Source organism: Drosophila albomicans, chromosome 3 (assembly GCF_009650485.2).
Source record: "Drosophila albomicans strain 15112-1751.03 chromosome 3, ASM965048v2, whole genome shotgun sequence".
Taxonomy (NCBI): domain Eukaryota; kingdom Metazoa; phylum Arthropoda; class Insecta; order Diptera; family Drosophilidae; genus Drosophila; species Drosophila albomicans.
In genome coordinates, this window is record NC_047629.2 from 32,135,740 (window position 1) to 32,154,932 (window position 19,193).

At 35.7% G+C, this 19,193-nt stretch overlaps 6 protein-coding genes across 20 annotated transcripts in view; 1 reads left to right on the top strand and 5 right to left on the bottom strand.

The window, feature by feature from the left end:
• Window positions 1–636: 636 nt before the first annotated feature.
• Window positions 637–2,602, bottom strand: LOC117567017 (probable cytochrome P450 9h1). Its single transcript, XM_034246704.2, has 3 exons — window positions 1,787–2,602; window positions 1,076–1,730; window positions 637–1,015 (listed from the first exon to the last, which is right to left on the bottom strand). Exons 1-3 carry the CDS (start codon window positions 2,492–2,494, stop codon window positions 837–839), a joined length of 1,542 nt encoding a protein of 513 aa, XP_034102595.1. The 5' UTR covers window positions 2,495–2,602; the 3' UTR covers window positions 637–836.
• Window positions 2,603–3,359: 757 nt separating this feature from the next.
• LOC117567016 (probable cytochrome P450 9h1) lies at window positions 3,360–5,160 on the bottom strand. The gene is made up of 3 exons (XM_034246703.2): window positions 4,442–5,160; window positions 3,703–4,375; window positions 3,360–3,643 (listed from the first exon to the last, which is right to left on the bottom strand). The coding sequence occupies exons 1-3, from the start codon at window positions 5,153–5,155 to the stop codon at window positions 3,471–3,473; spliced, it is 1,560 nt and encodes a 519-aa protein (XP_034102594.1). The 5' UTR covers window positions 5,156–5,160; the 3' UTR covers window positions 3,360–3,470.
• Window positions 5,161–6,189: 1,029 nt separating this feature from the next.
• LOC117567018 (odorant receptor 49b) lies at window positions 6,190–8,466 on the top strand. Its single transcript, XM_034246705.1, has 6 exons — window positions 6,190–6,622; window positions 7,485–7,755; window positions 7,860–7,959; window positions 8,027–8,128; window positions 8,196–8,303; window positions 8,365–8,466. Exons 1-6 carry the CDS (start codon window positions 6,190–6,192, stop codon window positions 8,464–8,466), a joined length of 1,116 nt encoding a protein of 371 aa, XP_034102596.1.
• A 1,625-nt stretch (window positions 8,467–10,091) lies between these two features.
• Window positions 10,092–11,166, bottom strand: LOC117567019 (antigen 5 like allergen Cul n 1). 2 transcript variants are annotated; one of them, XM_034246707.2, is made up of 3 exons: window positions 11,006–11,166; window positions 10,528–10,952; window positions 10,092–10,454 (listed from the first exon to the last, which is right to left on the bottom strand). In XM_034246707.2, the coding sequence occupies exons 1-3, from the start codon at window positions 11,135–11,137 to the stop codon at window positions 10,160–10,162; spliced, it is 852 nt and encodes a 283-aa protein (XP_034102598.1). In that variant the 5' UTR covers window positions 11,138–11,166; the 3' UTR covers window positions 10,092–10,159. The 2 variants fall into 2 exon arrangements, with proteins under 2 accessions (XP_034102598.1, XP_034102597.1); XM_034246706.2 differs by having other exon boundaries at window positions 10,092–10,475.
• Window positions 11,167–11,249: 83 nt separating this feature from the next.
• LOC117567021 (tabinhibitin 3) lies at window positions 11,250–12,274 on the bottom strand. The gene is made up of 3 exons (XM_034246708.2): window positions 12,089–12,274; window positions 11,639–12,030; window positions 11,250–11,581 (listed from the first exon to the last, which is right to left on the bottom strand). Exons 1-3 carry the CDS (start codon window positions 12,227–12,229, stop codon window positions 11,272–11,274), a joined length of 843 nt encoding a protein of 280 aa, XP_034102599.1. The 5' UTR covers window positions 12,230–12,274; the 3' UTR covers window positions 11,250–11,271.
• Window positions 12,275–13,062: 788 nt separating this feature from the next.
• LOC117567022 (uncharacterized) overlaps window positions 13,063–19,193 on the bottom strand; it is a 29,404-nt gene continuing 23,273 nt past the window's right edge. For 9 of the 14 annotated variants that reach the window (XM_034246721.2, XM_034246722.2, XM_034246715.2 and 6 more), the window contains 3 exons: window positions 13,876–13,999; window positions 13,735–13,794; window positions 13,063–13,664 (listed from right to left, as the gene is read on the bottom strand). In XM_034246721.2, the coding sequence (XP_034102612.1) occupies window positions 13,499–13,664; window positions 13,735–13,794; window positions 13,876–13,999 (350 nt within the window). In that variant the 3' untranslated portion in view covers window positions 13,063–13,498. Of the gene's footprint in view, window positions 13,665–13,734; window positions 13,795–13,875; window positions 14,000–14,462; window positions 14,615–15,455; window positions 15,511–16,101; window positions 16,238–17,775; window positions 17,909–18,451; window positions 18,609–19,193 lie in introns of those variants that run through there. The other 5 variants (XM_034246713.2, XM_052004902.1, XM_034246718.2 and 2 more) reach the window with 5 other exon arrangements.

Consider the following 19,193-nt stretch of genomic DNA (forward strand, 5'->3'; position numbering starts at 1 on the left):
AAATTAATTAACAGATTTCTGTCAAAAAGTTTGCTTTAAAGATGCTGTGTTTATTGCTAATTAATTTTTGGGGAATGAACAAAAATTAGCGTAAATTTATGTATTGGTAGTTGGCAGCATCAGCCAAGCTGTCAAAACAAGTTCTTTCATTATTTTCGAATATAATGAAAATGCCATCACGAAACATACAAAAGAAATTCCACAAACTATTCGCAATAGTAGTGTGGCGCCATCTAGGGTTCATTTACATGCATTTAAAGTGCAGCTCGTTTGGCGAACATTTTCGCATTATGTTAACGAATAAAATTAAATTCTGCATAAATATAATAATAGAAAAGCACCTCTTTGCTTCTTCCGCACCAAATCTTTTATCCGTATGCCATTTTGCCAACAGTTTTACATATTATTATTCTTTCATAAGCCAGGGATACTTGCATGCTTTTGCTTTTGCTGTCGCTTGCAGTAATAAAAGGAAGCTTAGTGCTTTATTTTCGATTGCTTTTAATTAATTCTGTCTGTGAACTTTGAGTGTGTTTTTCTGCTCGTAATGTGGCAAAAACAAATTTCACTTTGATGCATCAGCATAAGAGAAATTAAATAAAGATAATTAAATGAAGCTTGTCAGGAAAAATAGTGCAATTTGCTGTGACTTCAGACGTGATAAATGACTGAAGTCGTCGGTGCTTCAAAAGCAGTAAATATAATAAAGTTTTAATTAGAATCCCAAGTGATTAATTAATACAATAAACTGAGCAGATAGTTTTGGCATTAAACTGGAGTAAATACATTCAAAGCACTCGGATCAAAGTCAGTCAAAGCCTTTATTATTATTTTGCTTAACTTTCATTCGATTTTCTGGCAACAAATTTGATCCAAAACTTTTCCTTTGGCACCATTGTAAAGCCTTGAATGCTGCTCATCATATCCTTTACCGTTTTCTGTGCTGGCTCCAATTGGAATTTGAGTATTAAATGATACACTATGGACTTGACCTCCATCAAAGCCAAGCGATTGCCTGAAAAGGTAAAAATAATAAATTAGAAAATGAATAGAATTAAATTTATAAGAAACCCACCAATGCAATTTCTGGGTCCAACACCAAAGGGTAGATAGGTAAATGGTTTAATCTCTTGCTTATTCTCGTCTGAGAAACGTTCAGGTCTAAACTCTGTGGGCTCTGCAAAGTTCTCCGGATCATAGTGCAATGCAATGATGGGTATAAAGAGCACATCTCCTTTCTTTAACGAGACCACAAACTGATTGTTTTCATCCTTTAGATCGATGTCTGCATTGCACAAGCGATCAGTGCGAGGAGCTGGCGGCCATTTACGCAATGCTTCAGATACAACCATATCAAGATACTTCATATGCACCAGAGTATCGTAGTCCAGAGGTTTTCCCTGCAGTTTCTGCTGCACCTCGCGAATTTCATTGTAAAGCTGCGATTGTACTTCGGGATTCTTGCATAACTCGTAGGTGAGAAAGCAGAGACAGGTGGAAACAGTTTCAAAGCCAGCGAAGAAGAAAAGCAGACATTGAGCCAATAAATCGTCGTCTGAAAATTGTTTTTCCGCCGTTCCCTCAGCTTCTCCCTGTCGTTGAGCCTCCATTAGTAAATGTATCATATCTGGTCGTATAATCTCGTGCTCCTTACGATATTTCATAGCATCAAACACCAGACGCTTAAAGTAATCAATGCTCTTCTCATCAAACACACTAACTCGCAGAGCCTGTAGAGAGGAATTTAAGAATCAAACTGCAAATTCGGGCAATATTTTAAACAAACCTTCATTATCTTTGGAATGACGCTGAAGAGCAATCCTTTAATGATGGCAGTGGCCGTTAATTTCGTTACAGACTGTCCTATTTTAAAGAATTCGTTCTCCTTCTCCGCAAACGAATCCACTTTGATGCCAAATGCAGCAGAAGCAATTACATCGTTAGTAAATCGCGTGAAATAATCCTTCATCTCCAGCTCAATGCTATCAGCGCCTTTTTCTTTAATTTCCCCAGCGATATATTTAACTCCAAGCTCACTGCAGACATTAATCAGCTCATACATCGCTCGCATTTTCTTGCCCGTAAATGTGGGTGTCAATATGTTGCGCATATTTTTCCATTTGCGATCTTTAAGTTGAACGAGACTCTTCGTGAGAAGTGATTCAATTTTATCCGATCCCGAGTGATTCATAAAATGATCAAAGTCCTTGACGCCCACATTCTTGATCAATTCCACGTCACGCACCACAAAAATGGGATCACGCAAGAAGTACAATCCATAGACTTTGCAATCCCGATACTCTCGATGCTGATCGATTTGCTTTTGCAATTGCGGCACGGAACCCAGAAAGTCGCCGAGCCCAAAGTTGCCCATCAAAGGCTTTGGTGTCTCATGGCGAATGCCGCGTTCTATAAACGTCTGATATTTGGCCACAGACCATTTGTAGATCAATGCCAACAGCACAATGACAAGTGTACCGATTATCAGATACATTACCGGCTTTATAATTTAGATACTATAAACAGATACGAATAGATTTTTATGCGAAGCGGTCACTTTCTGGGGAACTTTACGGAGCGACCACAAAATAACAACTAATGTCGCAACATCTAAACGAAATATAGAACCCGAGAACTCTCTCGACATCTAATCAGAAATACGAAAAAAAACATTTATACTCAAAGAGAGATATATATGTACATACATTTGTATATACATTTATCGCATATTCTTGTTCATTCATTAGAACTATGCTCACTCCCTCTCGATTCTCTCGTTGCCGCAAAATCTATTTAAATTTATGAAATAAATTATTCGCTCTCCCAGTCCACAAACCAGTTTTGCGTTGTATTATTCACAATCTCTCATTCTCTCCTAGAATAATGTTTGTAAACCAAAAAAAAAAAAGACAAACAAATGCTCTAACATTTTGCACTTGATACTATGAATCATTCGCCTTCTTTGTCAACCAACTTTTGGTATCAATAGTCATAAATTTGTATCTTTACATTGATATGTGTTAATACTAAAGATAGCTTAAGGCTGCTAAAGGTCAACACGAAATTATCTTGACATTCTAATACACAATTTATTAAAATTAAAGAGTATTTCAAAGTTGTGATAATGTACTTTAGAATGTGGTTCACCCACAAAAAAGTGAGATAAGCCATTAATATACAGCAAACAAATAAATTGTTGTTCAAAAGTAATAAACATTTTAATTTTTTGTTTTGTTTTAGCGTTCGCTATTTTTCACTGTTTGTACTTGAATATATGGTTGAATTGTATACTTATTATCTTGAATCGATTCAATAATTATCAGCTTTTATCAGATATGGTTACCTTTATTTATCGGGCGTGTAAATAAAGTAATCTAATCTTTATTAGGCATAGATAATTCAATTTCAAATCAAACATATACTAAGCTATATACGCTGATTATTGATTTGTTTATATATTTCAAACACTTTTAAATCACATCTCGGCGCACAAATTTGATCCAGAACTTGTCCTTTGGCTGCATATGAAATCCCTTTAAGCTATCCATTACATTTTTAACAGTTTTTTCACCAGGCACCAATTTAAATTTGCACAGCATATGGTAAATAATAGATTTTACCTCCATCAAAGCCATTCTGTTGCCTACAAAAAATTAATCTTTGTTACTTTCTTAACTCATTTGTTAAACAGCATTTTTTTACCAATGCAACTTCGTGGTCCAAGGCCAAAGGGCAAATATGTAAAGGGTTTGATTTCGTCTTTATTCTCTTCCAAAAAGCGTTCCGGCCTAAAGAGCTCGGGTTCAGGAAAATGTTCTGGATCGCGATGTAAGGCAATCACTGGAATTACTATAATGTCGCCCTTACGAAACTTAACCAAGACTTCTTGATTGTCATCGAGTATATCGATATCTTTACCACACACTCGATCCAAACTAAAAGCAGGTGGCCAAAGACGCAATAGCTCCGATATAACCAACTCCATGTACTTCATTTTCGACAACATATTGTAGTTGAGTGGTTTGCCTTGCAATTCCTGTTCCACTGATTGAATCTCCTCGTACAACTTCGATTGGACCGTGGGATTCATGCAGAGTTCATAGGTCAAATAGGAAAGGCAAGCGGACATTACTTCGAAACCTACAAAGAAAAACAAAACACATTGTGCCAGTAGATCGTCATCATTGAACTCGGCATGCTCCGTGGAGGATTCTGGAATAGTTTCCTGTAGCAGAAATTGCCGTTTGGCCTCCATCAGCAAATGTATCATATCGGGTCGAATGATTTTATTCTCAGTGCGATATTTTATGGCATCGAATATTAGGGTCTTGAAATAATCCAACTTTCGTTGATCGAACATTGAAATGCGCAAAATCTAAACAAGTTTAAATTAAATAAATATAGCAGCTGCATTATTTGTCTGACAATTGGTAAGGTTTACCTTCATCACGCGAGGCATTATGCTATAGAGTATAATCTTGATCATGGCGAGTCCAGAGAAGTGAATCACCGACTGTCCGGCTTTATAGAATTGATTCTTTTTATCCACAAACGAATTGACTTTAATGCCAAATGCAGCCGATGCAATCACATCATTGGCAAACCGTTCAAAGTAATCTTTCATCTCCAATTCAATGTCCAGACTATTTGCATTTCTCAACTCGTTCTCAATGTATCTGACGCCCTCCAGGCTGCACTCATTAATCAACTCGAACATGGCCTTAAGTTTGCTTCCAGTGAAGGCTGGTGTCAACGTATTGCGCATTTCCCTCCATTTATCGTCGTTCAATGATATCAAACACTTGGAGAATATGGTCCCGGAGGACTCAGGTAACATGGGGCGATGATTGGTGAAGTAATCAAAGTCCTGGATGCCCACTTTCTTAATCACCTCAACATCGCGCAACACAAATAACGGCTCCCGCACATTATAGAATCCATACACTTTATGCTGCTTAAATTTCTTATATTTATCAAGAATGACCTGTATGAATGGAGTACGAGCGAAGATTACTCTTAGACTCAGATTCCCAATGAACGGTTTTGGCATCTCATGAGCGATTCCTCGAGCACTTAAGACACCATATGGTGCCATCGAAAATTTGTAAAGCAACACAAAGAGCACCAGTAAAAGTGCTAGGATAATTAGTGCCATGTTGAACTGCACCTGCCAAATGAATAATTATAACTAAACTATGAACCAAATTCATATAATGATGACATGAATATTTCATGACTATTTGTATTAAATTATCTAACTGTTTGCATTGATAATCATATGCAAATACAAATTGGTAAATTAAATATATTGAAATAGGTAAAAAGAAAAATATTATTATTAAATTCTGTATAAATATAATATTGTTATTTTATTTTAAATGGCTTAAAAAAATATTTATATGCTTACTTTCAAAAAAATAGATATATACTTATAATTTAACGTATTTTTCACTATAGAGCAACGCAGAATCGGCTTTTACCCTTCAATTGCATTTCTCTAATCAAGTGCTCAAATAAATAAATAGAAATATACAAAATAATTACATTAGCATTTAGCGATTGCGATAGCCGTTGGTATGTACACAAAAAAAGAATATATGATAAATGTTTATCAGATAAACAGATGATAATTCAATGGTAATTGCATATTGAAGAATATTGCAGGCAAATTCAATGCAACACGCACTCAAAACTTATTGATAAAATAAAAGAGAATTAAATGGAAAATACTTTTTAAATTGAAATACTGCAAACATCAATTTGTTCTCTTAAAAGCAATAATCAAATGTACAGCAAAAAACAAACCCTGGTACACACAAAGGTGTGTGTAAGATTTTTTTTATTATATAGTATATAAATGTTCAAATTGCAACTGGGAATCAATAAAATAGTTCAATGCAAATAAAATTAATGAAAAATTGTGTTGCGAACACGTTGCCTTGAATACACGCTCAGGTGGTCACTTTCATAATAAAAATGCCAAATCATCTGCAACTCAATTTGGGCTATTGAAATTCCAATTCCAATTGAAATTGTAATGAATTTGTTATTAATACTCAACCTGCTGCAGCTTGAGAGCCTTTTCCCATGACTTGAGCAGCAAATTACGCGAGAAAAAGCGTTGCATAATTTTAGGCGGCGCTATAAAAGGCCATCGTCAGCGCAGGGCGGCAAACAGTTGTGCGCAAAATGTTTGAGGATATCAAATTAATTTATATGAACGTTCGCATCCTACGCTTCTGGGCCTTGCTCTACGATAAGAATGTGAAGCGTTACATTTGCCTAACGCTGACCATCTTCCATGTGGCCACCCAGCTGCTGTACATGTTGTCCACCAACGAAGGCATCACCGGCATCATACGCAACTCGTACATGCTTGTGCTGTGGATAAACACACTGCTGCGGGCATATTTACTGCTATTCGACCAGAATAGCTACTTGCAGCTGATTAGCAATCTTCAAGCTGACTACTATCAGCTGCAGCGTCTTAACGACGGTTATGTGACACATCTGTTGGATCAGGTGAATAGACAGGGTCAGCTCATGGCGCGTGGAAATCTCTTCTTTGGTCTGCTCACCTGCATCGGTTTTGGTCTATATCCATTGAGTTCAAGTGAGCGAGGTAAGCAAAGAAATTAAAGACTAACTAAACGTGGCTTATCAGCTGGAAAGCTAAAGTGAATTAAAGTGCTAAACTCATTACAAATTTATGCAAACTAATAATTAAATAGTATAAACTAAGCAAATATCAAGCGATGCATTGCTTGCAAATCCAAGATAAAGTTATGCAAATTATGCTCAGCAAGAACTTGTCTGAAAGCTGTTTAAACAGCACTCGAGTATGTTAAAGTGAAAGTAAAAGAATCGTTTTTATTTATTTAACATTTATTTATTTATTCTCTAGTATTAGCTAAAGCTTATAATTTTTTAGGTGAATTATTAATTTAATTTTTACTATTTTTAATATGATATTTTTAACTAACTAAAGCTATTTTAATTTTAATTCAATTTTTATTTTTACATCACGAATATCAAATATTTGTAAATCTAAATATGGCTTGTGTGTTCATGATTTATTTAAATTTGTGTTTAAAAGTATGGACGGTAGTTATTATGGTAACTGATATGCAAATAACATTGCGTTTTATATATAAAACATGTTTAGTTGTTGATTCGCTCTAAAACAGAGAATTGCAGTTTGTCATATAATTATGGTTGCTTTATCGTTTATCGTTTCAATTTTATGTAGGAAAATAAATGTTCTGAAATTCACTAACGACAACATTTAAAGTTATGAAGCTAATACTTATTCCACTTGAAATTAAATACTTCTATTAGAAGCTATAATAATTCAAATTAACATTATTCATCCGGTAACATGCACAACTTCTGCACTTAAAGCGTTTAACGCTTTAAATCGAAGGCTGACTTGCCACACTCAAACTCTAATGCCATCATGGCCATCATCCTTTGGTATATTACAGTTTTGCCCTTTGGTAGCAAAATACCCGGCGTGAATGAGTACGCCACGCCCTACTATCAAATTTGGTTCGTCTTTCACATGCTCATCACCCCGATGGGCTGCTGCATGTATATACCGTACACGAGTCTCTGTGTTGCCTTCATTATGTTCGGGATTGTGATGTGCAAGGCGCTGCAACATCGATTGCGTTGCCTCAGCCAAAAGCAGCTAACCCGAGAGCAACTATCTGTGGAAATAGTCGATTGTATTATCTATCATCAGCGGATCATTGAGTAAGCTAAAAGCAAAAGCACACACACACGAAAACGAAAATAATAATAACCACAAGGAATTGATTTGATAGTAGCCTTAACCCAAATTCCAATTCCATCTATAGTTATATACAGACCATCAATAAGCTAACAACCTACATATTTCTGATTGAGTTTTTGGCATTTGGTGCTCTACTCTGCGCCTTGCTCTTTATGCTGATATTTGTAAGTGTGTCACAAGCAAGTACCTCTCTCTTCTCTCGACCATCACTTGATTCCATGCTATTTTTAGGTGGATTCAACGGCGCATGTGGCCATTGTAGGTGCGTATATAAACATGATACTGGCACAGATATTGGCCCTGTACTGGTATGCCAATGAGTTAAGGGAACAGGTGAGTGAGCTGTATTTTTTGGCCTCGTCTCTTCTAACTGAATTACTGTTGCCTTTTAACGTCACAGAACTTGGCCATTGCCACGGCTGCCTATGAGACCGAATGGTTTACCTTTGACCTCGCCATACGCAAAAACATTCAGCTGATGATATTGCGTGCACAGCGTCCAGCTTCGGTGAGACTAGAGATAGTAATTTAATTACTTTTCATTACATTTAATTACTGACAAACTGCAGATACGCTTGGGCAACATTCGACCCATCACCCTGGAGCTATTTCAGCATCTGCTCAACACAACTTACACCTTCTTCACGGTGCTCAAACGCATTTACGGTTAAGCTAAATGCATTACACATACGTCAGGTGTGCTTTGTAGCAAAATCTATTGCATACTTTTTGGCTGCTTCGTTTAAGAACCTTAAATACATTTAATCTCTACGCAACTATGAATATGCGGTAATAGAATATTCTATAGGTTCATTTAAAACGCCATCGAAGTAGCACAACCTTGAAAACACATTTAATTTTAATTGAAAACATGCACATGTTAGTGGTCTTGAAATATTAATTGGCCCCATTTTTAGTAAACCGCAGAAAAATCTTGACTATTGTGCGCAAACTGCGTATTTAAATGCAGCGTAATTAAATAGTTGGCCTTTAATAAATAATTAAAAGAAATGAAAAATAAATGCTGTGATTTCATTCGATAAATTGTGTTTTATCAACAATAATGAATAAAAAAAAATTATTGTAAATTCTATTATGATGAAAAAATCAATTTATTTTCAAAATACAGGTAATTTCATGTGTTTTTTACTTCACAGATTTAATGTATTTTTATTTTGTTGCTATTTTATCAACACACTGAAAAATTCTGGTACATTTTGATGCGCATCATTTGCGGTTGTCGCGCGCTTCACGCTGCGTTTGCATTTTTCATACCCTCGCCCCTCCTCAATCGCCCCCTCATGCCCAACCGACCACACACACATATAAAAAACGCATAAAACAGTGGAAGGTGTGGCACGAGAGCGATAAAAATTGTTTGCTGAAGTTGTCAACGGCAAACGCTGAATTGCCAGGCAACTTTTGCATCGCTGACTTTGAGTGGCATTCTCCAGCAGCAACAACAGCTGGGAGGGTTCACTAGGTGCACGACACTGTCAGCAAATGAAGCAGCTCCAACGACAGCAAAGAACATTAATAAAAATAATAATAAAAAAAAAACAATTCAATTTGGGGGAACACAGTGCAACCAAATTTAAGGTAAAATAAAGACAAATGGTAATCAATTTATGAACAAAGCATTTAATACAGAAATGACATAATTAAATAAGATAATTAATTTCTAGTGAGTGAAACAAACTTTTTTATTACTTAAAATTATCAAACTGCAATTTAAGACAATAATTATAGCCAATATTTAGAAAAGATCTTCAATATAATCTCTAATACAACTAAAGACTTTTTCCACGTCTACCGAGAAGAAAACGAACAGCATGAACTCATATATTTGTTTTATTAAATGGTATATTTTGAATGTTATATTATATCGATACAGGATATAAAGCTTTTGGTATATTGTAGAATTTTTTCAGTATATTATTTTAATATTTTGAGTGCAGTAGTATATTATACGAAATAAAGCTTTTTGTACAATTTAGTATATTTTTTGTATACTACTTTGATATTATTTATATATTTATATATTTCTATATATATACGGGGAAATATTCAATTTGGTATATTGTAATATTTTTTAATATAATTTATATTTTTGAATTGCAGTAGTTATAATTTATGTTATATTGTAGTTCTTTTTGGGTACATTATTTTAATATTATTTATATATTTTTAATGCATTTTATCGGTATACGAAATATAGCTCTTGATATAATTTAATACTTCAGTATAAGAATTTAAAAATGTTTAACCATAATTCCACACTGCAAACATTAATAAATATAATTCAATTGGTTTGATTTTATTTGATATAGTTATTAAGTATAATATTTCGTCATTATCAGCGAATTAATAGAAACTAAATCCGGACAGAGCAGTGTTGTCGTAGATCTCGTTGATGGAGCACAGATTGACGAATGCCGGATTGCGTCCCGTGCGGCATTCAATCGCCGGTCTATCGCCGCTAAGATAAACTGGGGCATTCACATCGTTGCCCCGCACAAAGTTGCAAGTCATGTACTGACGTGTCCCGAGCAACCATTGTCCGGCATTGTTGGTGGTGTTGTGCGTCTGCCGCAGGATGCCGCAGCCAACGTGGGTGGTGCTATCCCGAACCAGTTGGGTGAAGTATGCAATGCACTTGCTAATGCGAATGTGTAGAATTCTTTTTGAGAGACATTCTCAGAAGTCGGGACTCAATGTTGGCATTCTCTTACCTATTGATGGGCGGACTGTACGCAATAATGTCACGCATGCTGCACTCCTTGTACTCGGCAAACATTTGCTCCAGCGTGGCATTGAGAACCTCTTCCTCTGTATGATATTCCAGTGGCTCATCGCTGTTGTCACTCGGTGCACTCTGCCAACCGCCTTCGGCCACCACTTGTGCCACATTGCGAAACTGTTCGCTGTTGCGACAATGATCGTTGACCAGCGCACAGCGCTTCACATTCAGCTCAGCAAAGCTGGCCAATTCCGGATCCCATTGCAGCGTGGCCATGCGTAAAGCAGGCTTAAAGCCCAACAGATCGCCGCGTGCAATGCGATCCCGATAATCGTTCAATGCATTGAGAATCAGCAAACGTCGCTCTGGCGTTATGCGCACCACATGCGCATCCGCACTGCAACTCTCCGCCAACTCCTGTGAATCAGATATATTCATATAGAACAGTAAAACATCCTGCTCTAACTTACGCCAAAATTGTTGCATGCTATGTGCTTCTCGGGTCCCGGACAGAGCACAGGATCACAGTAGTCAAAGGCGTATATTCTTAGCCAAAGGCAGAGCTGCCCGACAACAGCCAGCAGCCAGTTAGTGCTCAACATTGCGTTTGCCCAGCTCTATCTTCGATACACACTCTCTTATAGAGTTGGCATACAAATCGATTAGTTTCCCCCGATGAATATCAATAACAAATATCGACTCGGTCATGCCATGTTTAATAATCAATTTTCATTATTTATTCACTCTTAATGACTCTTGCCCCAAAGGGTTCCACATAGTTGGGATCGATATCCTCATTCACATCGCATAGGAACTCAAAGAACGGATGTCGTCCGGTTTCACATTCCTGGCCAGGCACCAAGCTCACTTCGTAGTGTGGCATATCATTGACATGGGCACGGGATAGATTGCAGATAACAACAAGCCGATTGTTAGCAAATTCATTTCCATCGGGCACAGGTTCAGCAGCAACATCAAGACGCATAGCGCAACCCATTCGATTGCCTCTGTCCTGGATGAGTGGTATATAGTGTCCCACACAAGAGCTTAAAAAATAAATATATAGTTAATTATGCACAATGATGGATCAAAAACCAACTTACTCCATTTCTTTGCGAGTAACCCCTTCCCGGATATTCATGTTACAACCATTTACATCATTTAACCATTCAGGCAATATGATGTGAAGGAAATCTTCAGATATACTTTGTGAATTACAAACACCGCCGCTTATCTCCACGGTCGCCACATAGTTGTATTTTGCAGAATTTGAACAAATTTTGCTGTGATCACACTCTTGGATCAGCACCTTGGCTGCATGTGCCAACTCTGGGTCCCACATCATGGTCGGCATGCGAGCACCAGTCGATGAATTGAACAAGCCACTTGCCAAGCGAGCGCGCACCATATTCACATCGAAAAGTATTTCCTCACGAAGTTGGCTATCCACTGGCACAAAGATATGTTCAGATGAGCCACATTTATCCGAGAAACCCTAGTGATGTAATCATATTATTCTATTGATTTGATTTAAAGTTAATACCAAGACTTACTGTTGGTTTGATACAGCCCACGGGTAACATTCCCTCGGCACAGTATTTGTAATCGCAGGGCGTACAATGTGAACAATTTTGTTCTCCCTGCACACAACTCACGATTGCCACGAGCAACAAGAGCAACAGCATCAGTTGCATTTTGAAAACAAGTCTGCTTTGTATGTGAAGGAAGAGAAGACTAAAGCCATAGCTATAGCTTAATGCAGTTGATTAGCTTGGCATCAGCATGGCTAAAATAGGTGTTAATCAATTGGCTACAGTTGGCAGCATCTCACTTTCAACATTGCTCAACTATTTACTAATAACAGAACAGTGTATTCTCTTATTTCTAATTTTAATTCTTTTTAGTTTCCATCTCACAACATCAAAAATATACATATATCCAAAACTAGCGAATTTGGTTACATAAAATAATATTGAAGTATAGTATTGAAGAATCCTCAAAATTTATTTGCGATAAGATAAAAATCTGACTGATAAAAATCAAAACTGTCATATGGCAAAAAACGGAAGCAGCTGTCGGGTCCTAACTGCTTTGATTGACAATTTGGTATATTTTGTACTCTATGGTATATTTTGAATAAATAAGTAAATCGAATTACCTCATAAAAGTTTTAGTAAATTAATTTAGTATACTTTAACTATATTACCACACTGTTTTACTTTTATTAAATATGAGTAGCATTCTTACTTGTTCTCTTTAAAAATAAATTTTCTGTAGAAGATTATTGTTATCGCCTGCTTTAAATATGACTAACACATTCCATGTATATTTTTAGATTTCTCTACTATTTCAACTCATATTTTTTCATTTAAAAGTTGTTTGTACAATAGTATTTATTATTAAGGAGCATAAAAAAAATGCAGTTTCAATCATTAGTTCAATCATTTAGAAACTATCATTAAAGGAGTCATCCATCCATTTTCAACTCTTTTATATATTTTTCCAATAAAAATTTCAAATTGTATAATTCGTTTTAGTTTGGTTGAATTCTTCACAACATTATGCCTAAAATAACATAATTTGCGACAATTCAAACGCGTTTATTAACAGTTCAATTTCATATTTTGTTCTTATGTTCATAATATAAATTAAAAAATAAGTCACTCTTAGCATATTTACATCACAAATATGTGTGAATTAATGAATAAAGCAAAATGTTACACTTTTTTCCAGATAACAATGTATGGCTCATCTTTTTGGTTTTTTTTGTTGCCTGCAACACATATCGCATTCGTCTATATTAATAAATTGTGGGCAACTTTGAAGCACTTAGTTTAGATGGTTTTGTTTGTTTGTTTGTTTCTCATTCTTTGTTTCGTTGAAAAAGTTTTGTTGTGAGACATCAATACTTGATGGAAATGTTGGATGAAATGAGGCATATATTGAGGTACAGATCAATCGATTTAATAGTTGGGATTGTAAGGCATTTGCTTCTCATAGCCGGGAGCCGCAACGGAGGGACTCGAATTGGCCATCGCCGCATCGTAGGATGGCGGATTCATGTTTGCCGCACTGGCGCCAGGATATTGCTGCACAGGTGGATAAGGTGGGCCCTGTGGTTGTTGCACGCTGTAAATTGACATAAGGCAAAGCGGTAAGTAGTTGCTTTTGAATTGTGGCTAATATCAATTAAACTTACCCAGGCATTGGTGAATGTGCTGTTGGCATCGGCATTGGCATCTGCACTGTGAGGTTGGGCCTATAAAGCGAAAGAGACAGGGGAGAGAGAGAGGAGGGAGATTAACACACACTCATGATATATTGAAGAGTCAAAACTTACCCTGTGGTCTGGGCGGGATAAGGCGTCGTTGCATATGTAGTCGTCTGGTAGGTTCTAGCTGGCACCGTTGTCACTGGATAACCGCCAGGCGCGGTGTGTGTGGCCGATGTAACCACAACGGGAGCTGCAATTACAAAATGAATACAAATTTGATTAATTTCATGGTACTTTGTTAAACCTCAAATGGTGATATGAAAGGATATCAGTATCATCAAAAATCCCTAATTTAAAATATATGGTCACACTTTTATCTCTTCTGTTTCTGATGTGTGGCTACAAAAATAAAATACAAAACTACAATCTACGAGATTTAATCTAGAATCACTTCTAATTAAAATACAACTGAATCACAAGCTATTAAACGATATAACATCTCTAATCTAAAATATGTATGATCGCTAATATATATATTATCAAAAATCCACAATTTAAATATATGGACACAATTTTATCTCTTGGCTTTCCAATGACTTGCCAGAAATTGGAAATATAAATCTAAAAATACAAACGGGGTTTTTCTATTAATCAAAAATCATGACTAATTAAAATATAATTCAATCACACGCTATTATTTCACATAATTTTACCATGATCATTTATTACATAGCCCAAATCGCGTTTAGCTTTTGCGCGTCGTATTAAATACACAACCGTTGTGATAATCACGAATAGCATAAATCCCAGGGATAAACCAATAACTAGTCCTGCCGCCATTATAAACTAGCGAATTTCACAATCTACAGCGACAATCAGCTGCCTTTGAGATGACAATGCAAACTGTCTGCTGAGGACACTCAGAGCCAAGTCTAATCATCACAATTATCGGGTGTGTATGGAAGTATTGCCTGATAAGCGAAATACGCTCTCTACTACGTGCATAGTGTCATTCTTTATTTTCTGTTTTATCAAGAGTTTCCCGCTTATTAAATAGCAAATACTCTTGAAAACAAGCGGACACTTGTAAAACCTAAAAACAACAAGAAATAAAAGTTATTTCCTCAAAGCAGTTGCGAGAAGACAATGTACAGAGAAAAAAGTACAGCTCATTTAAATTGCCTTGAACTTAAATCATACAGATAATATTTATTAACATTATTATATGAATACTTTACGTATTTGCAAAGTTCTTTTAGTCGAATTTGGATTAAATACAATCGATATAATAGGTAAAGAAAATAATACTTGACTCAAGATTTTTTATGCACTATTTATCGACAAAAATATATTTTTAAATTTATTGAACTTTTTATCCAATACTTGAAACAATCCACGCATTTGTTTTTATGAATAAATATTTTTTGTTGTATTTCCAACAGCACTTTTTTTTTGCATATTTAATCAACTCGTATTCGCTTAATAGACAAAGTAAGTAAACAACAACATGAATTTGTTGAATTGTTAGTTTCCAAAGTTTTGTCAGCAGTTGCCGATGTGTGAACACAACTTAATGAATTATTAATTTGGGACAATCAACTACTGACAACATAATGTTGTCTCAGAATTTAGATTTGGTTAATTGTTTGGGTAAAATGCGCCTTTGACACACGTCAACGTAGGTTAATTGAAAAAAAAAATTTTACCACTGCCTGCTGCAGACTTTGCCTGTTGTTTTGCTTCCATGTGAAATCCAACACAACACAACGCACAATTAAATAAGAATATCGCACTAACACAACACAGCCAGATAAGAAACACTTCCATTGTAAGTCAAATAATGCACACGTAACGTTTACTCTCTAAGGGCACAAAGTGAACTGAATGTTGATGAAAAGTTACCCCAAGTAAATTGAGTTGTCAATTAATTGTGGATTTCCCCGAAGAAAATGATAACTATTCAATTATTTACCATATTCAGGTCGATTTCGATTTCGATTTTGATTTCGGCGTTTAATCAATTTGCGCAAAATGAGAAAGAAAAGTATAATTGTAAGTATGAACAGTTTAATAAGGATATATTACTTAGTCCGTTCATTCTTCATTTTGTTAGATGCAAGCTAGTACTAAAGACGAAATAAACTGAGACTAGGTTTAACAAAAAATTCGCACAAAATACTCAATGGAGAAGATAAGGCATTACATATGTAGAAAGATATAAATAGTAGGGAAATTGTATATGAAATATATATAGGGGCGTATACACATATTTATCGCGCTTATCAAACTCTTATCGTCATTTACTGATTAGATACATAAGAAATTGCAATGATTCAGAGAAGTTGGACAGACCTGCACCCTTCATTAAGTCCGCACGTCGATTGCGACCACGTGTGAGAAATACTGCCATCGACGTCAGAAAGAAGACGGAAAATGTGAAAAATAATATCCATAACATGCCGGAATTATCCATTGATATTTAATGAAAGTCTTCGAATCGCGTAAAGAAAGTGTAACGAACAACTCAACATACGCGCAACGACTAAAGCCAACAAAATGCACAAACTACGACTAATTCAAAAAGATTACAACAATTGCACAAGTCATGCCATGAATTTGCAACAATTGAAAAGGGCAATCTGTAGAATCATAAAGATAAGACAAAAGCCAAGCCAAACAAATCAAGTTGATAGAGCTTTCACACCTAATTTTAGGCACAACACAACTCACTCAGATCTTCCAAAGTTTCGACTCGTCGCTGCTGTCGCCTATAATGCAGAGCATAACTGATTGTGCCAAAGATCAGGCCATAGCTGAACACTCTCAGGATCAGCTTTAGTATATACATCAGCAACATCAGTTGAGGATTGTAACTGTACTCCGAAATTGGATCTTGCGGCAGAGTAGAGTTTGGCATTTTCAGGCAGCTCAACAAAAACTAAACTCTGTTCAACTTGAATACCAGAAATTCAATATTGAGGTAATACGAAACTTGACGGACTAATGTACGCGTCAATCGGTCAATTTACGATAAACATTAACTGCAAATTGAAATTAGGAATAATATAACTCCTTCTATCGATTTGCTATACTTTAACTTAATGGTCACTTAGTACCAAAACGCACTTAATTGTAATACAAAGAAATAACAAAAAACAACCAAAAATAAAAGTGTAGAAAATAGAGAATATAGTCTGAGTTGTGTTGGTTTGGCACCTCGTATAATAAGGGTAACGAATCACTCACTAATCTGAGAGTTAATCAAAACTTGAGATAAAGGTGTAAACAAACTATACAGCTGATCACGATAAACTAGAAACATACTAAAAACAAACGCCAATAACAAAAACATAGTTTGTTTATCATTTGGCCTAATCGACCTTGAACTAGAAAAGTTTCACAACAATTGCCACTAAAACCAAACACTTTGTTTGCTCACCATAAACTATCGAATTGTTATCAGAGTAAATACATAATAGGTCTCAATTTCACACTTTAAATTCATAAAATGAATGGCATTTAAGTTGCACCTTATCTAAAGCACAAGGATCGTATTCTCTTACAAACTTAAATAAAGTACTTTTCTTATCTTTCACTTACGTTGTTCTGATGTTGCTAGGGAACAACTCAATTATAAATTCATCAAGTGGCCTGCACTTTTATCAATAGCACACATTATAAAGTTCAAGTAAAAATGTATAGAACTATTAACGAGTTTATGATTTCACTTTCACTTCTCGCAGTTTTCTCTGCGTTTTTATATTCTTATCTTCTTCGTTCAAAAGCCACGCATAGAGCACAGCCAGACCACAAAGTATTACCAATGAAAGAAATTCATATGTTAACCTCAGATTATCAAGATGCATTCGGTCTGTCATAAATGACCAAAATTCGAATTCAAAGACTGTTGCGTTCATGTTGAAGGCATAAATCGAATTAAATCGATCGTTGCATTTTTGGGATTAAACAGCACGCACAACTTTTGATTGATTAGCTATATTAACGTGTTAATACTAACTCATTTACCTCTTTGCTCTCTGTATTCTTCAGTCTCACACCATCTCAAACAATTTATAAAAATGCAACAAAGCTCCAAGCAACGGCAGCAAAGAAGTATAGTTTCACATGTACTCGGATGACTCATCGCACTATTAATATTTATGTGAGAGGAAAATAATTGAACAACCAACACGTGTTGTGAAATGCCTTTTTTTGCAATTCAAGCGTCTGCTTTAATTTGCTTATCGATTAAGACTGACTGCGTTGCTCAAAATTATGTATTCGGAAGAACAGAGATGAAAGAGTAACAAAGAGCATAGCTAACATCACGAGAGAGATTTTCGACTATTCGAGAGAGCATCAAGTTTATAATGTGTGTGTGTAGGCATCCTTCATCCGAAACTGTACCAAGCTTAACGCAGAATAAAGTCAATATTTGGTACAGTTTTTTATTTCAACACTTAACATTTATTTTATTTTTGTAAGTATACCAAGAAATCTGATAAAAGTTTTCAAACATTTGGGCGCTGGCATTGCGTAAATTCTCCCTAAGTTCTGCCTGACTTGAACTATATTCAAGCATGAGTTCATCAGCAAACACGCGTGATCGAACGTGTTTGATCGTTTGAAGGCCAAGTCCAAGTTATGCGGGTGTTTCAACAAGCTCACTGAGCTTTTTCCTCTGAAGAACTATTGTACTCACTTCTTCCATCACAAATTTCAATATCTGATCCATAATCAATAGTTATTTCTTTCGTACCAACCGTTAAACCGTCACGCACGATGACAGCAATTATAATAACATTAAATATGAAATAAAGACCGGTATGTCTAGTATCAAGCATTATTCAGCTCGTATTTTGCACTTCCAAGACAGAACAATAAATGCAAAAGAATAAATCAGACTTGAAGTTCATTCGAAGTTATCGGAGTTACTTATAGAATGTATGGTATAAATAATCAGTAGGAGCACATCAACTGTGGCTACATATTTATTTATGGTGGCACCGTGTTGAATGACTTTGTTAAAATAGACAATACAAATTTAATAATAATACAGAACACAAAGTGTTGCATATTTTTCGGTGGCAACGTTTGTGTCGATGCTCGCAAAAGAATGCTACAAAAATAAATTCATTCCATACAAAACTTGCATCATGCAAAGCAAAAAACAAAAACACAAAAAATTAAAACAAACACTAAACAGACGAATCCCATAAAAATTTATCGAAGGGATTATGAACTCTCTTATGTAGAACCTCCTTATTGTAAGCCGGAACCTAATCGTTATACGTTTGCATTTTGCAAGCAAATCATTAAAATCACGTTTGATTATTGCCGCGCGGCAACAGCAACTAAATGCAAAATGCAATTGGAAAAATATCAGCAACAAGTTGCAGAGGGGGAAATCTTAAATAATGATTAAAAATTCAAACTGTGAGATA

Excerpts from the sequence above, each read along its gene's own strand:
- LOC117567021 (XM_034246708.2), bottom strand. The coding sequence starts at position 12,229 with ATGCAACTGATGCTGTTGCTCTTGTTGCTCGTGGCAATCGTGAGTTGT. Across the intron at positions 12,031-12,088 it reads TGGGCTGTATCAAACCAACA|GGTTTCTCGGATAAATGTGG; the intron begins GTAAGTCTTGGT and ends TTACATCACTAG. Across the intron at positions 11,582-11,638 it reads GTTACTCGCAAAGAAATGGA|CTCTTGTGTGGGACACTATA; the intron begins GTAAGTTGGTTT and ends TTATTTTTTAAG.
- LOC117567019 (XM_034246706.2), bottom strand. The coding sequence starts at position 11,137 with ATGTTGAGCACTAACTGGCTGCTGGCTGTTGTCGGGCAGCTCTGCCTT. Across the intron at positions 10,953-11,005 it reads TAGCATGCAACAATTTTGGC|GAGTTGGCGGAGAGTTGCAG; the intron begins GTAAGTTAGAGC and ends TCTGATTCACAG. Across the intron at positions 10,476-10,527 it reads TACAGTCCGCCCATCAATAG|AATTCTACACATTCGCATTA; the intron begins GTAAGAGAATGC and ends TCTCTCAAAAAG.
- LOC117567018 (XM_034246705.1), top strand. The coding sequence starts at position 6,190 with ATGTTTGAGGATATCAAATTAATTTATATGAACGTTCGCATCCTACGC. Across the intron at positions 6,623-7,484 it reads ATTGAGTTCAAGTGAGCGAG|TTTTGCCCTTTGGTAGCAAA; the intron begins GTAAGCAAAGAA and ends GGTATATTACAG. Across the intron at positions 7,960-8,026 it reads TGCTCTTTATGCTGATATTT|GTGGATTCAACGGCGCATGT; the intron begins GTAAGTGTGTCA and ends TGCTATTTTTAG.
- LOC117567016 (XM_034246703.2), bottom strand. The coding sequence starts at position 5,155 with ATGGCACTAATTATCCTAGCACTTTTACTGGTGCTCTTTGTGTTGCTT. Across the intron at positions 4,376-4,441 it reads TAATGCCTCGCGTGATGAAG|ATTTTGCGCATTTCAATGTT; the intron begins GTAAACCTTACC and ends AAACTTGTTTAG. Across the intron at positions 3,644-3,702 it reads TGGACCACGAAGTTGCATTG|GCAACAGAATGGCTTTGATG; the intron begins GTAAAAAAATGC and ends AATTTTTTGTAG.
- LOC117567017 (XM_034246704.2), bottom strand. The coding sequence starts at position 2,494 with ATGTATCTGATAATCGGTACACTTGTCATTGTGCTGTTGGCATTGATC. Across the intron at positions 1,731-1,786 it reads TCATTCCAAAGATAATGAAG|GCTCTGCGAGTTAGTGTGTT; the intron begins GTTTGTTTAAAA and ends TCCTCTCTACAG. Across the intron at positions 1,016-1,075 it reads TGGACCCAGAAATTGCATTG|GCAATCGCTTGGCTTTGATG; the intron begins GTGGGTTTCTTA and ends TTACCTTTTCAG.